This window comes from Peromyscus californicus, unplaced genomic scaffold, assembly GCF_007827085.1.
Source record: "Peromyscus californicus insignis strain IS unplaced genomic scaffold, ASM782708v3 Scaffold_9__1_contigs__length_137607984, whole genome shotgun sequence".
In the NCBI taxonomy this organism is placed as follows: Eukaryota; Metazoa; Chordata; class Mammalia; order Rodentia; family Cricetidae; genus Peromyscus; species Peromyscus californicus.
Window position 1 is genome coordinate 69,623,547 of NW_026294617.1, and position 17,325 is coordinate 69,640,871.

Sequence of the window (17,325 nt, forward strand, 5' to 3'; positions counted from 1 at the left end):
AGGCTAGCTGTGGCTACAGAGTGAAAATATGTTTCAAAAACCCATGATGCGGGCTGGAGAGATGGCTCAGCAGTTAAAAGCAAAGGCTACTCTTCCAGAGGATATGGGCTCAATCCCGAGCACCCACATGGCATGTATGTAACTCCAGTACCGGGGAATCTAGCATCTTCACACAGACATAAATGCAGGCAAAACACCAATGCACATAAAATAAATACCAAGCCGAGTAGTGGTGGCGCACACCTTTAATCCCAGCACTTGGGAGGCAGAGGCAGGTGGATCTCTGAGTTTGAGGCCAGCAAAAAAGGAAAAGAAACAAAGATATGGGGCCAGAGAGATGGTTCAGCAGTTAAGAGCACTCAATTCTTGCAGATGATCCAAGCTTCTATTTCCAAAAACCCACATAGCATCTGCAACCAGTTCCAGGGAATCTGATACCCTCTTCTGACCTTCACAGGCACCAGGCACACACCTCGTGTACAAACAGTCATACAGGCAAACACCCATACACATAAAACAAAACTAAAAAATTCAGAGAAATTGAAAGCTATGATCCCAGCACTTATAAGGCTGAGGCAGGAGTATTCAAGAGCAGTTTGTGTTACAGCAAGACTCTTCATAAATTAAAATAGCGGACTCAAGAAATGGCTCAGAGGTCAAGGGCTACTCGTCCTGAATACCCAGGTTCAACTGCTAACATCCACATGGCGGCTTACAACTTTCTGCACTATCAGGCCCAGGGCATCCAATATTCTCTTCTGGCATCTTATGGCACCAGGTACACACATAATACACATGTACACATGCCAGCAAAACACACACACACACACACACACACACACACAAAAAAAAAAAAATACTGTGTGCAGTGGCACACATGTTTAATCCCAGCACTTAAGGAGAAGCGTTAAGAGGCCGGCATGGTCTACACAGCAGAGCCCCGTCTTACAAAAAAAACAAAACAAAACACCCCTATCAGCACTGAGGAAAATCATTAAAAAGCCTGGAAAACACTCACCTTCAACAGATTGCGTGGTCTGCAACTGCGTGGCCTGCACAGAACTGAAACCATTCTGGAGCAAGAAATGAGCAAGAACAGATATACTTGTAAAAGAGATGTTATCAGTCACTTAGTTTAATTTTGGTCAAATATATATTAGGGAAACTGGAAAGATAACTGAGTACCTGAGCTCAGTTCCCAGCGCACAAGATGGACAGCTTACAACCACCTGTAACTCGAGCTCCAGGGGTTCCAATACCTCTGGCTTCCTAGGGCACCAGCACTCATGTGTACACAGCCACTCCCCCCACCCAATATTTAAAATCCAACAATCCTTAAGACCTATCCTGCTGGACAGGTACTCCACACCACCTTTGGTATATGCTATCGCTTTCACCAGAGTAAGGTAGATTTACTAATATATATGCACCCTGAAGTCTAGCAATCAGATCTTCTATGAGAAAAGGACAGGTATTTGAGACAGTTTTTGCTATAACCAACAAATCTTTATTGCAAAGAGAAATGTTCTGGCTCTTGAGTCTCCTCCACTCTTGCTGAAAGGAACGTTTAGTTTACCAATCACAGAAATGTGCTTTTGTCAGCATCTCAGTCAGCACCTCCAAGATTTTGTAGCACCATTTCCAGAAAAGTGAAACAATATTCAAGGGACTTTTACCCACTACTTTGCTAACCAAGGCCCAGGGGATCATTAAGCTACTACCTTAGCCTGAGTCAGGTCCTTTTGGGGTGATGAAGAGATGGAGCTGGGATACCGCCGCGTCTGTGTGGATCTCTGTTCATATAGAGGGCCCTGAGCATTATTTTGGGAGGTATAAGTTGTTGACTGAATTGGGCCACTCTGATAGCCAGACTCCTGACTCTGGTTAGATGAAACCGTAGATGAAGACTCACTGTGGGAATGAAAAGAAAAATCTTAGGAAATGGTGAAAATCTTCTATTGGAACAAAATAATTTCAATTAAGAGGAAACTAGAAAGAGACAGAGAATAAGTAAATTAATTTCCAAACTCAGGCACTCCATTTTTGGATCAATCTCATTTTAGGAAATTTTGAGTTCTAGGATCTCCTGAAACTTTATCAAAGATTACTGGTATAATTTTTCAGAGGGGGAAAAACAATCATTATTTTATTTTATGTTTATCAGTGTTTTGCTCATATGCATGTCACGTGCATCCTGGAACTGGGGTTTTGATTATGAACTGACATGTGGATGTTGAAAATTAAACCCAGGTCCTCTATGTGATCAACAAGTGAGCTTAACCACTAGACTATTTCTCCAGACCCCTCTTGGGGGCAGGATGTCACTAGGTATCCCTGATAGGTTTTGAACTTACAGAGATGTACTTGCCTCCTGAATGCTGGGATTAAATGTGTGTACCACCCATGCACAGCCCATCTTTCTTTCCTGAAAGTTTCTTGTTAATTGATTTTTTTTTATTCCAATAGCAGATCTTCACTATTCCCTGTATCATAGTATCTGCTCTGATCTTACATATTTCCCCTACTCCTTTTTTTAACCACAACTATCCTCCAGAGAAAATTTTTAAATAAAATCTTCACATGAATCAGAGACAATTATGACTCAATTGAACTGATCTAGACTAAAGCCAGATATTTGTGTTTTTAAATTCCAAGGATTAAGGAAATTTTAAATTCCAAGGATTGTTAGTTCCTCTCAAATTCCTCTATGATTAACTGTAAGATGGCTTTCCTTGATTACTGCCAGAGGAGATAGAAAAGGTTCTTTTTTTTTTCCTTTTATGGTTACATACAATTTTAAATTAATGCTTCCTGAGTTCGTATTTTTACTTTTCACAGACATAGTCCCATAGCAAAGGCCTGAAATACAGCACTTTTCACTGTGGCATATGTCAAGGTTCTATTAGAGCTTCTGTTATCATATCATTCAAAAGCAACAAAGCTTGAAGAGCTAGGGCGATGGCTCAGTTAGTACAGCATCAGGCATGCAACAATGAAGGCTGATCTGATATTGGAGACCCACACAAAAGATGGGAAGGAGACATCTCTAGTCTCAGTACACTGGAGAAATGGATACAGGCAATTTCCTCGAGCTTATGGGCCAGACAATTTGGTCTAGTGAGCTCCAGGTTCAGTGAGAGATCCTGATTCAGAAAATAAAGTGGGGAATGATTGAGAAAGAGAACTGACGTGGACCTCTAGCCTCCAGGTGCGTGTGCGTGTGTGCGCACATAAAAAAAAACCCTGAGTTTGTAAATTCTAGAAGTACCCAAATAGCATTTATCTAAATGTTTAAAGTCATAGATAATCCTAGTAGCAATGTATTTCTTTAAAAGTGCACAACAAAATGCTATGATTGACTACTTTTATCCAGTCAAAGATATGGCCTCTCCAGAGGTGAAGAAATAAGCACAAAACTAAGCTACCAAAAGAGGTCTTCTGGGTGATGATTCCTCTACCTGGCCGTGCTGGTATACAGGCTACTAGGAGCCTGGCTTGATGAGGCGCTCGTGGTGGGGGTGGACTCATAATCAGAAAGGACAGGCTCTGACCCAAACTGCAATGCCCCAAACTGCAGATTTAGCCCTGAGATATCTGCTGAGCCAGGCATCTCCACAGCCAGAACAGGAATCTACAAAGAAGGGGGTGGGAGGGAATAACTGTTTAATACAATCTTTTTGTAGAATAAAAAATTATTCCTTTCAACTTTAAATTTCCAAACACACCCTTAGAGTATATACCCTTAAATCCCATAACTTCCCTGTCTTAAAATAGTATCTCTCTGAAAAGCTCAAGTACCTTAGATGTCAAGGAGGTTTTCTTCTTTTGCTGTTTCAGTTTCTGCTGAGCTGGCTGAGGGCTGGAGGATTGGTTGTCTGAAGACCCCGGAGACATCTGTGGAACCGAGGTGGATTTGCTTGGAAGAGGAGAAGAGGGTGGGGGAGGTGCAGCTGTCGAGGTAGCCACTGCAGGTGGCTTTTCCTGAAGGAATACCTCCATCATGGTTGAAGATGGAGTGAATGCCTGGCGCTTTGTAAAAGGACTGTGCACTGTTGAATCATTTGCATTCTTCAAATCTGCAAGAAGAAATACAACATACATGAGCCCAGAGATAAATGTCCCAAAGAAATATTACTGTCCTATACTAGTACTAGGAAAAGACCTACAAGTTTCAAGAATCCAGCTAGCAAAATGGCTCAGATCAAAAAGATTCTTGCCACTCAACACAAGCTAGAGTTATGTGGGAAGAACCTGAGTTTTTAGAAAATAGCTCCATTAGACTGATTGTTGGCAAGTCTGAAGGGCATTTTCTGAAAAAACAAACGAAAAGGATTCACTTATTTTATGAGATGTTCTGTCTGCATGTATGTCTGTGAGACCCTGAGCTGCAATAACCTATTGTTGTGAGCCACTATGTGGGAGCTAGCATTGAACCCAGGTCATTTGGAAAAACAGCCACTGTTCTCAACTGCTGAGCCATCTCTCCAGCTGCAGCATTTTCTTTTTTTTTTTTTTCTTCTCTCTTTTCGAGACTGGGTCTCTTTGTAGCACTTATTGTCCTCAAACTTCCAGTGTAGACCTTGCTGGCCTATCCTTGAACTTAAAAAGATCCACATACCTCTGTGTCTGAATGCTGAGATTAAAGGCATGCATCACGCCTGGCCAACATTTTCTTCATTAATGACTGATGTGAGAGGGCTATATAAAAAAGGAGGCTAAGCTGGGTGGTGGTGGTGGTGCATACCTTTAATTTCAGCACTCAGGGGGCAGAGGCAGGCCAGGACTACTTCATAGAGAAACACAGTCTCGAAAAACCGAAAAAGAAAAGAGGCTAAACAAGCTATGGTGAGCAAGCCAGTAGGCAGTGTTTCTCCATGGTCTCTGTTTTAGTTCCAACTTCCAAGTTCCTGCCTTGGGTTCCTCAGTAATGGACTAAGACCAGGACATGTAAACCAAGTAAACTTTTCCCAATTTACTTTTGGTCATGTCTTTATCACAGCAACAGAAGCAAACTAAGACATGTACCATGGCAAATAAACATCCCAGTAGCTACCCACTCACCCACCCAAATTGCATATAATCAGATCCCTTTAGCTGAGGTAAGATTCAAGTTAGGTAGGCGACCCTCTGAACAAAACAGAGGGTTTTTTTTTTTCTCCCCAGAGCTGAGGACCGAACCCAGGGTCTGGCAAGCACTCTACCAATGAGCTAAATCTCCAACCCCTGGTGTCAGCTTTTAATCCCAGCACTAAGAAGAGAAAGAGACAGATCTCTGTGAATTGGCAACCAGCCTGGTCTACACAGAATATTCTAGACCAGCCAGGGCCATCACACAAATACACAAAATCTAAAGAGAATACTCTCAAATTCCTAGATCAATAAACACAGAACTGAAGCTAAATTCAATGATATATAGCTTCAAACTTTTATTTCCATGTAACTTTCCAAACCGAGAATGTATTATCCAGTCCCCTGCTGCCTTCTGGACAATAAATTTATGGGTAAAAGACTGAAGTCACTCATCATCTTACCATACTGCACCAGTGATGGCGATTGTGTTGTTGAGCCCATATCCCAAGAGGAGGTGGTGGTGCTTCCAGATTGAGAATGTTGAGCTGCCAGCTGAGCCAGGGCCTGTGCAGTTTTGAATTGCTCTAAGAACTGGGAGCCTGTTGTACTGCCACCTTTGGCTTCCCCGACATCACCAAATCCTTTCCCCAACATGCTCACCTGCATATCAACAAAGATATTAGAGAAGTTTACAGTAGTATCCTTGCTTAGCTTACACACGAAGACAGACCAAAAGCCCATGGTTCAAATAAAGAATGCTACCAAGGCAAAAGAGGATGGGAAATACCTATAGTCCAAGCTACTAAAGAGGAGTTTAAGACCAACCTTGTACAAAACAGTAAGACACTGCCTAAAAAAAAAAAAAAAACAACACTGCCAGACCAAGTATGCTGCATTATTATGAACACACATCTTAGTCACAATACCTATATTCAAATTCTGAGTTTGTCTTTTTGGAAAAATTACTCTCATGGTACATTCTAAGCACTAAAAAACAAAGAGCGTGATATTCCTCACTAGGTAAAATTTCAGTAGTTCATATATCAGTTACAAAATAAATCTAAGGACAAGCATAATGGTCCATGTCTAAAATCATAGTACTCAAAATCATGGCAAGACCCCACCTCATAGAATAAAAACAGTAAAATTAAGCACTTGGGAGGAAAGAGGAAAATGGGCTTGTAGTCAATGTGAGCTACATAGACAATGAATAGATGAGGGCCATTAAAAACTATTACCACCATTCTATCAGCAGAGATAAACCTGGTAAGTGGAGAATATTCCAAACTTCCACTTTTTCAGATCAACCAGTACGTGGAGTTGTCTGAATAAATCCTCCAATAAGTACCTGATAATATAAAAGTGACCTAAGTATATATGTCAGGTGGAATAGTGAACAAAAACCTGGAACTGGACCCTAGCACTGCATAATGCAAGCACATGCCTGGAATACTAATACTTAGAAGCTAAGAAGCAGAAGGTCAGAAGTTCAAGGTCCTCAGGCGTGACGACACATGCCGCTTTAATCCCAGCACTTGGGAAACAGAGGCAATAGGATCTCTGTGAGTTTCAGGCCAGTCAGGTCTATACAATGAGACCCTGTCTCAAAAACAAAACAAACAAAAATGTCCAAGGTCAACCTCAGCTATAATAGTGAGTTCAGGCCAGCTTGGGCTATGAGACATGGATTCAAAAAAAAGAAAGCTAACTATAAACCTAGTCAAAAGACAGTGGTAGCCAGGCGGTGGTGGCACACGCCTTTAATCCCAGCACTCAGGAGGCAGAGCCAGGCGGATCTCTGTGAGTTCGAGGCCAGCCTGGGCTACCAAGTGAGTTCCAGGAAAGGCGCAAAGCTACACAGAGAAACCCTGTCTCGAAAAACCAAAAAAAAAAAAAAAAGCCAGTGGCCCGGGAAGTCAGAGGCAGAAGAGGGAGAACAATCATTTTGGTAATAATATAGGATATAATCAAATTGTTTTCTAAAGAACTGTATGTATGCTGTCAGAGAAGTTTCTTGCAATGGGGGATGGTAAAAAAGACATGAAAGTATAAGAGGACTAGTTAAAAAAAGGAAAGGAGCCAGACAAGGGAGTGGGGACGGGGTGGGGGGTGGGGGGGGTGGGGGGGGTGCACATCTTGCACATCTTTGATCTCTCAGCACTCAGAGTAGGCATCAAGAACCAGCACAGTGAATACCAACACAGCCAGGGCTAAAGAGAATGAACCTGTCTCAAAGAAAGGGGGAAAAAAAAAAAAACCTGGGCATGGTGGGTACAACTTTAATCTCAGCAGGAGGAACTCAGTGAGTTTGAGGACAGTCAAGTCTACATAGGGAGTTCCAGTATAGCCAGATCATGTCTCAAATAAAAAAGGAAGAGGGTGAGTAAGAGGGGGTCAAGAAAAAGGGAACAAATATGACCAAAACTAATTATATGTATGAAAATTTCAAAGTCTACTATGTAAGCTGATATACGCTAGTAACACATTTCAAAACAAAATCAATTTTCATTGAAAAACTCAATCAAAACAAAACTAACCAACTGGAACCTCATTTGAATGTTATTAACTAGCAAAGAAAAAGGGAAATTACAGGGCCATCTCAAATTTTACAGTAGACAATCAACAAGTCCATATGACTTGGACTGTTTTCTGTATGTATAATTTTTTTTTTTACTCTATTTTTATTCCATGTGTATTGGTGTAGCCTGCATGTACGTCAGATCTCTTGGAACTGGAGTTACAGACAGCTGTGAACTGCCATGTGGGTGCTGGGAACTGAACTGGGTCCTCTGGAAGAGAAGTCAATGTTCTTAACCACTGAGCCGGCTCTCCAGCTCTCACACAATTTATTCTTAATTCTCTCTAATCCCCACAGCAAAGCCAACCAACCACTGACAGAACCCTCTGAGATGACAAGACAAAATAAAATTGTCCTCCACTAAGTTAATTTAGTCAGGTGTTTTGTCAAAGCTAAACAGTGTAATTAACACACAAGGAAAGATTTTTTTTTCCCACTGTATCTCAAGATTGTGCAAGCAAAAATTTCAGAAGTTGGGCTGCTGAGATGGCTCCACTGGTAAAGTGCTTACTATGGCGAGCCTGATGGCTTGAGTTTGTCTGCCAGGACTCTCATGGATGCCACAGTTGTCCTTTTATTTCCACATGTGCTCGCAGATACAATGGCATGTGTGCACATGCAAACTCACAATAAATAAATGAGGTTTTTTTTTAATGTAGAAAAACCTTCAGAAATGTATTTAAAAATAAGAAACTGTGGGAAAGAGATGGCTCCACACAATCAATTATCAAAATCTTCTGAAAAATAATTATTTTAATTTTAGTTATGAGCGTTTGTACATAAGTGAATGCCATCTCTGTGGGAGTCCACAGAAGCTAAGAAAGAGCATCTGAACTCTTGGAGCTGGAGTTACAGGAAGTTGTGAGTTGCCCATTGTAGGTGCTACGAACTGAACTCTGGTTCCTGAGAAAGCGTAGCAAGCACTTTGCCTACTAAATCATGGCTCCAGCCCTCCATCAAACATTCAAGTACAAAGCATCAAAAACACAGAAAAATGCCTGGCAAGTGTCACATCTGTAATTACAGCTTTCTCATAGCAGAGGCAGTAGGATTTGAAATGAGGTTCAGCACCAGCCTGGGATGTATGTATATATATATATATATGGTATGATGGTAAGACTATATAAGAAAAATGAATTAAAAACCAAGTATGTGTATGTAGACCTTACTTTAAAAAAACAAAAACAAAAATTCCAGTTTCAAGTACTCTAACACTCCATTTCTGCCCTCTTCAGATACCAGCACACACAGAAAATAAAGGCCTATGATACAAGATCTACTAATTTTTTTGTTTTTGATTTTGTTTTATATTTTAAGATAGGGTCTCTCTGTGTAGTCTTGACTGTTCGGGAACTCACTCTGTATAGCAGGCTGGTTTCAAACTCAAGAGATCCACCTGCCTCTGCCTCCCAAGTGCTAGGATTAAAGGCGTGCATCACCACTGCCTAGTTAGGATTAAATTTTAAGGAAAATTGATCCTTTAATATTTATTCTCAATGAAAAATAATGAGACTAGCTCAGTTGCTAGAATGCTTGCCAAGCATATACAAGCACTGCATTTTATCCTCAGCACCATATAAAACAGGTATGTGCCTGTAATCCCATTCCCCAGGAGGTAGAGACAAGAGGCCATCATCCACTATATAATGAGTCTGAGGTCAGTCTGAGACATTAAAGACCATGCCACAGAAAATAAGTAAAAATTTAACAGCAACAATGAAAGAAAAGAAATTAGGGCAGGCATGGTGAACATGCCTCTAATCCTAGCATTCAGGAGGCAGAACTGTTTCAAGTTCAAAGTTCAAATCCATCTGGGCTAGGCAGTGAGTTTTAGGCCAGTCAGAGCTACATAAAGAGAAGCTGGTTCAAAAACAAAGAACAACCAACAGCTACTGATATCTATTACCTTACTTATTTTCCTAAGGTCTAACAAGATAGGACAAGCAAATAATCTCATTTCCATTTAAAGGCCAAGTAGAGACTGTCCATATACTAAGGGACAGATCTGGAAAGACCTTAGGTTTTTGGAAGTCTAGTCTACAAATGTATAATGTAAGTAAAGATATGAGGCAATTTTCTAGAAATTGGAAATGGCTACAATTTTATCTGTTTAGTGAGGATTGCAAAAAGGATACAAAGTTGTTGAGAGGTTTAACACCACTGACTTTCTGTTGAGGGAGTAAGAGGAGGACAGTGTTCAGCACTATAAATATTTAATGAATGATATTATCTCAGTCCATAAGACAATTCAGCCAAGTTCACCTAGAGCTAGACACTTACTACTCAATATCATCTCTATCTGTGAAGCTGTTTTTATAGGAGACAAAGGGGCTTTATCCTGCTATAAATGATGGCTACCTTTGAAAATGTTATAGAAGCTCACTGTTTGGGGACAAATCCAAAATGCAAACAAACAGATCACAGCAAAAATCAAAATTTATTCCAATTTTCAAACTGAAACTACATTGTCCTTCAACCTAAAAAATCAGAAGAATCAAAGTTTCCTAAGCAGGGTGATTTTGAGTAGTACAATAATCAAGTTCCTTATCCTCAACCCTTCTGGAGGAAAAGAAAATGTTAAGTTACTTTTCTATTCTTCTGTAAACTCATCTCATAAGGAAAATAAGTTCAAAACAACCAATGTATTTTTTTGTTTTACTTCCTTTTTGGGGTGGTGGGGGAGTGGGGTTCTATGACATTGTTTCTCTGTGTAGCCGTGGTTGTCCTGGAACTCGATGTGTAGACCATGCTGGCCTTGAACTCACAGAGATCCACCTGCCTCTGCCTCCCAAGTGCTGGGATTAAAGGTGTGCACCACCACCACCCAGCCAATTTCTATTTTGACCAGCCCCTTTCTGTCTATAAAAGCACCCTATCTCAAGGAATCATGATATACCTGTGGTCCCAGCACCCAGTGGAGAAGAGGAGCACCATAAACTGAAAGCATGACTGAGTTTTACCGGTGAATCTAAGGGCAGCCTGCCTACTCAGCCTGCCTCAAAAAGCCAAACAAACCTAGAAACTTCTGCTCAGAATGTTTATTCCATTTTAGGAAATGAAGTACTGTATGATCTGAGAACTGAAAATAAGCTAAGCAACTGTGCATGGTGCTCATGTTTGTAATGCCCTGACAGATCTCTGCCTGGCCTACAAAATGAGACTATATATTAAAGTACTTGACAAAGGAATAACTATGTGTATGTGTTTGCTGAGGTTAGTATGATGGTTTATTTCCTACTTACCATACTATGATGAGAAAATGTATTCCCTGAAGCAGGCTGTGATATGGCATTCTGCTTCGAATTACTGAACACCAGAGGCTGGGCCAGGGAAGGAGCCTGAGATGGATCCAGATTAGACGAATCATTCTCCATTGAAGATGGTGTCTTCCCCAAAAGAACAGCAAGGTCAATTCTAGTTTGGGAGAAAAAGGGATCTTTATGAATAATGACTGAATGTTCTAACATTCTTTGCATCTAACTTGGACCATGGTTAGATCAACATAAAGGGTATTTTTTGATGCTACAGTCTCATAAAGTCCTAATATGTTATGCTAACCAAAATAACTGAGGTATAAGAGCCACTAGAGCATTCAGGGAAATCCTACTGATGCTGCCAATAACAATAGTTAAATATTTAATCTGATGATAGCATTAATTTAATGAAATACCAAATCTTTAGGATTTGGGGTTTTTTTTTGTTTTTTGGGTTTTTTTTTCCCCTCCTTTTGAAACAGGGTCTCACTATGTAGCCAAGGCTTGTCTCATATTTATGACTCTCCTGCCTCAATATCCCAAGTGCTGGGATTATAAGTATCGGCCATGATATAGCTAGTTGGGTTTTTATTGTTGTTGTTGTTTGGTTTTGTTTAGATAAGGTCTCACAATGTAGCTCTGGCTGGCCTCAAACTCAGATATCCACCAGCATTTGCCTCCCAAGTACTGAGATTAAAGTTTTGCACAACCATACCTGATACTCCACTTTAAATATTAAGTTCTAATACAGCAACTCAATAATAAGGTAGGAATTTAAAAATATTTAGCTATGATTTTAATACATAAAACTAAATTCTGACATAAGACCATATACGTAGCTGGGCATGGTGGTGTAACTTGTAATCCCTAGTACTCAGAAGGCTAATGCAAGAGGATTGATTACTTCAAACTCAAGGACAGCTTGACCCAAATAGTAAAACCCTATCTCAATAGAAGAACAAAAGACCATATATCAAAATACTGGCATCCTCAAATGTATTTTGAACAGAGGAGGTTTTAGAAGTTTTTCTACAAACTTTTTACTTGTGATATAGTCAAAATATGGGGTTGATGAGTAGCTTAATGGTTCAGTATAAATATAGCATTCACAGGTCCCAAATACACCCCAAGCATCTTGTCAAAACAAAGAAATTTCACCGGGCAGTAGTGGTGCACCTTTAATCCCAGCACTCTAGAGGCAGAGAGAGCTCTGAGTTCGAGGCCAGCTTGGTCTATAGAGCAAGTTCCAGGATGGCCAAAGCTACACAGAGAAACCCTGGCTCAAAAAAAACCAAAAAGAAGGCCGGGCGGTGGTGGCACACGCCTTTAATCCCAGCACTCGGGAGGCAGAGCCAGGCGGATCTCTGTGAGTTCGAGGCCAGTCTGGGCTACCAAGTGAGTTCCAGGAAAGGCGCAAAGCTACACAGAGAAACCCTGTCTCGAAAAACCAAAAAAAAAAAAAAAAAAAAACCAAAAAGAAGAAAGAAGAAAAACAAAAATTCAAGATTCCATCCTATGTTACAAGAAGCTTCTTTCTAAAGTAGTGACTAAGCATAGGGCATACATAGTGTAAGGATAGGTATGATCACTAGAAAACAAAACTGAAGAATGGACTATTCAGCTTCTTCCAGTTCTACCCATGTCCAAGGGAGAAGAATGAGCCATTAAGCAAAATACCAATGGCCAATGGTTTAGCAAATTCTACTTACATTACCTAAACACCTTTAATACCCGCACTCAGGAGGCAGAGACAGGTGGATCTCTGTGAGTTCAAGGCCAGTCTGGGCTACAGATCGAGACCCAGGACAGGGACCAAAGCTACACAGAGAAACCCTGTCTTGAAAAAAACAAAAAAACAAACAAAAAAAACCCTCAAAAATAGATTAAGAGAGCTTCTAGAAGCCTGAAGAGAATATGAAATGCTTGTTTGCGCCACTAGACATACAGACACAGACATACACACAAGTAAGTGTACACACACATTCTCTCTTTCACTGCCCTGTGTAGTATTTCTGCATTTGGCTATTTCTGAGATTATAATAACTCAGTAATAAGTAAAATATTTTACTGAGTTGACTCATTACAGTGAATTATCAAACCTGAGGAAGATCATGGGAACCTCTGAGTTTGTAATTGGCAGGTAGACTACTGAGACTCAGAGGTAGGGCAGTCTTAAAGGGAGTTAATCTCAGCTTTTTGGTCTATATCAACTCTGGCTAAGTACAAACTAAAACTGCTGAGCACTGAACATAGACTTGCACAATTGTTAGAAATAATAACATGTATACATATATTTGGTTACAGAAAAAAATACAGTATTCTGGTGATGACTGTCATGTGCTATTTTGTTTTTGTTCTGACAAATAAGCACTAGGGAGGTGGAGACAGGACCTCGACCTCCATTTGGTCTGAGGATTCATAGAGGTAAAAAGTTTCTAGTGGCTGTTGCTCTGCTTGTCTGATCTTTCAGCTCCCACCCTCGATATCTAACTCTGGGTTTTTATTGTTAAGACTAAATAGAATCCCAATTCAGATGACATTCCTAACATTCTATTCCTCTTATACTTCTCTCTTTTTTAATTAGTTGATTTCACTCAAGTGTATTGACATTTTGTCTGCAAGTATGTCTGTGCACCATATGCAGACCTGGTGTACACAGAAGCCAGAAGAGGGCTTCAGATCCCCTGGAACTAGAGTTACAGGTGATTGTGAAGTGAGATGTGGGTGCTGGGAATTGAACGCAGGCCCTCAAGTGCTTGTAACCAATGAGCCATCTCTCTCTCCATCCCTATTATACTTTTTTGTTGCTGTTGCTGTTTTGGAGACAGGGTTTCTCTATGTAGTCCTAACTGTCCTAGAACTTGCTCTGTGGACCAGGCTGGTTTCAAACTCAGACCTCTGCCTACCTCTGCCTCCCAAATACTAGGATTAAAGGCGTGCACCACCATGCCCAGCCATCTCAGTATTTTCAAACTATGGTTGGTTGACTACATGGATGCAGAACCCATGAATACAGAGGGTTGGATTGTTCTTAATGCAGTAGTATCTTGCATTAAAATCATTATTATAAACAGAGCTGCAAAATCAAAAGCATATTTAAAAAAAATTTTCCTTAGCTCTTATTTCCCTAGCTTAGGTCAAAACAAGTTACATAGTCAATGCTGGTTATAAGACTGATCTTTGTAATTAAAAAACTATTTTAGGTTAGGGGCTATAAAGATGGCTCAGTGGTTAAGTAAGAGCAGCTGATGCTCTTACAGAGGACTCAATTTCACTTCACTGCACCCATATCTTGCAGCTCAAAACCACTTATAGCTCCAGCTATAGGGTAGACCTGATACCCACTTCTGGCATCTATAAGCACCCACACATGTGGCATACACACATAAAGATAAAATTAACTATTTTAGGGATGAACAAAATTTGATACTACTGCATATGAACTTCTATTTAGTACACTAAAAACTGTTTTAAATCCCTCAATCAAAAGGAACCTATGTGTTTTAAAAAGGTACTTTATTACACACTTGCCTCTGACCAGCAGTGATTGTCACATTCTCCGCAGGCAGAGGCACTGAAGACACATTAGAGGCAGTAAAGATCTTGGTCTCAGAAAGCTGGAAAGAGAGGAATCGGTTACTTCTGGTGTTAGAGAGGTTAAAAACAGAAATTTGCCACAGGTATGGTAAATTCAATACCAAGAAAAAGGGAAAAACGCTATGAAACAAACTATCTACCTGATGAATCCTGAATGTGTTGATATCAAGTTTGCTTGACAGTTTTATCCAAGCAAATAAGAGAACGAAGGAATGCAATAAAACATAATAGAGTCATATCATATACACACTCAACTCACAGGAGGGATATCTCTGTGCTAGTCATATATATTAAGGAAATATTTTCTCATTACAAATCTCAAGTCCTACCTCTACCCAAAGTACATTTATCTCCCACCATTTTTTCTCTCTCAATGAAAGGAAAAGCATGACCAAGATGAAGAAAGAAATAACTTTAATTCCTGGCTATTAAGAAGTTCAGGTCCAAATGCTGGTCAAGTAATGTCTTTTCAGGAATTTTAACTATATTCAATTTTTGCATTAATATTGACTATATTACACTTCTAAGGCATCTTATGAGGTCCTCAATTATAGGAGATAACTCCTCCTCCTAAATAAGAGTTGACTTAAGTTTCTTTTAATTCTTTATTTAAAATCTCTTCTCTAACAAAGAGAAAACCCAGTTTCCCAAATATAATTCTTACTAACATAAACCAAATTTCAGAAAGTAGAACTTGTTCATATTCACAGAGCAGTTTAGCTCAGCTATAGAGGCAGGCAGATCTCTGTGAGTTCAAGCCAGCCTGGTTTACAGAGCGAGTTCCAGGACAGCCATGGCTACACAGAGAAACCTTGTCTCGAAAAATCAAAAAAAGAAAATCATTACCCTCTGATGCTGTTAACACTGGAATGTTAGAAACCTAAGACTGAAAATCAAATCAATTTCACAAAGCTACTTTACCTACCTATATAAAGGAAAGCAGATTTAAAATATTAAACTACGTTTATCCATAATCATTGAAAACCACAATTCACAGCAAAGTTTGACTGTGACCAGGAAAAGTAAAATTTTTTTACTTAGGCCATACTGAGGAAAATTCTTTACAAACCACTCATCTATGAGTTTTCCAAGGTGAATCACGATGGCAGATAGCCAACTGGATAGTCATTTCAATTGCAAAATTAGGCATCAGGTAAATAAAAGCTTCTTAGCCAACTGGATTATATGCTTGAAGCTTAGGTACCATAACTTTCTCTGTATCCACTACCAATTCATTATAGAACTTAATACCAAATAATGCACCAGCTCCAAGTAGAGTTCTATGCTATTAGCAGCTGTTACTTAATGTACTACCTACTATCTGTCTAACTAAAAACAATTTTTTTGCAGTGATGGGATTTGAATGCAAGATCTCACACATAATAGGCAAGCACTCTACCTCTTAGCTTGTTCCCAGTCCTAATTCCATTGTGGATACCCTACCCAACCACTCTATCTTCCTGGGTCAATCTGAGAATCAGGTATTGGACTTACACACCTGAACTTGCCCTTTCCATAGTGTGGTTCCACAGAGTCCTGTCCATGCCCAGTCTCCTTCATATAACATATGAGAAATGTTCTGGCTCAGAACACTATTTTGGATGTAAAAGTTTTAGGTCAGAATCTTAGCAGTGCATTTTGAAAGGTAGAAATATATCCATTTTCTATCCCTAAACATAACTTAGGGATAGAATACATTAGGTAAGAAACAGACCAGGAATACCTACATCTTCATTCCAATCTTCAGTTCCCCATTCTTCTGTTGCAGTTCTCCATGCACCTAGGAATTAAAAAAAAAGAAAGAAAAAAAAAGGCAAAATAAATTTGTGTCATTATAAAACATGTTCAAATAACACTCCTACATTAACATTTTGACAAGCAATAGTATGATTAGAATTTAGCAATCAGAAAGAATTTGTTGACTTTAGAGGTAGGGAAAGACTATTTAGAAACACCAAAGTAAAAAGGCTTTAATAAGATTATGATCTCATAGCCACTTTCAGTTGGGTTACAGAGTTATAATAGGAATGGAAGAAACAGATAAAAGGACATAATATAAACATACATACATCCATCTAAAACCCATTCCTACCTCCTTCCCACCAAGATTCAAATGCCATGCAATATCTTTAAGGACTTCGAATTTGTCTTAGCGGTTATTTAATGAGATGGTTGCAACTAATTCAAAGCAGAACATGCAAGCTACAGCTATTTATTTTGTATAAAAACAACAACAAAAACCTCAAGGTATTCTGAAAAGAAATGAACCTAGTGGTAGAGAACTATAAAAAGTTGGCATATGTATAGTGAAAGGGGAATGAGTAGGTTTGCAAGCTGAACGGAAGACAGACAAAAAAGACCTATCTGCTATTAGAAATGAACAAAAACAGCATAATCAGCACAAGTCGAGTTCTTAAGTCTTACTGGTTTAAACAAGGTAACTATAGGGAACTCTGTGTAGACTTGCTCCTTTTGGAGATACAAGACAAAAGTAAAATAAAATATGTACAACAGCTATTTTCCTAATCCTATTTATAGAGAAGATAGAATTTGACCTGCCAAGCTCATTTTCGTCTTCTTTTAAGCTAAAACAGTTTACACAGAAAATTTCCATGCACAATCAAACCATTTCTATATACTTTACCTGGCACCTTTGCTGTTGTGTATGTGTGAGGCATGCATGTTCACACGTGTAAACACAATGTTTGTGCTGGTACGTTTTCAGATCAATTTGGAAGCTAGAAGTTGATTTCAGCTATCTTCCTCTATCACTTTGCTTTACTGAGGCAAGGTTTCTGGCTTAACCTGAAGCTGATCTCGTCTAGT

General features: G+C 39.6%; 1 protein-coding gene across 20 annotated transcripts in view; it reads right to left on the bottom strand.

The window, feature by feature from the left end:
• Ubap2l (ubiquitin associated protein 2 like) overlaps window positions 1-17,325 on the bottom strand; it is a 54,998-nt gene that overhangs the window by 18,245 nt on the left and 19,428 nt on the right. For all 20 annotated transcript variants that reach the window (XM_052730105.1, XM_052730103.1, XM_052730098.1 and 17 more), the window contains 8 exons: window positions 16,227-16,279; window positions 14,434-14,519; window positions 10,891-11,062; window positions 5,532-5,730; window positions 3,799-4,076; window positions 3,459-3,631; window positions 1,722-1,911; window positions 1,019-1,073 (listed from right to left, as the gene is read on the bottom strand). In XM_052730105.1, coding sequence (XP_052586065.1) covers window positions 1,019-1,073; window positions 1,722-1,911; window positions 3,459-3,631; window positions 3,799-4,076; window positions 5,532-5,730; window positions 10,891-11,062; window positions 14,434-14,519; window positions 16,227-16,279 — 1,206 coding nt within the window. The remainder of the gene's footprint in view (window positions 1-1,018; window positions 1,074-1,721; window positions 1,912-3,458; window positions 3,632-3,798; window positions 4,077-5,531; window positions 5,731-10,890; window positions 11,063-14,433; window positions 14,520-16,226; window positions 16,280-17,325) is intronic.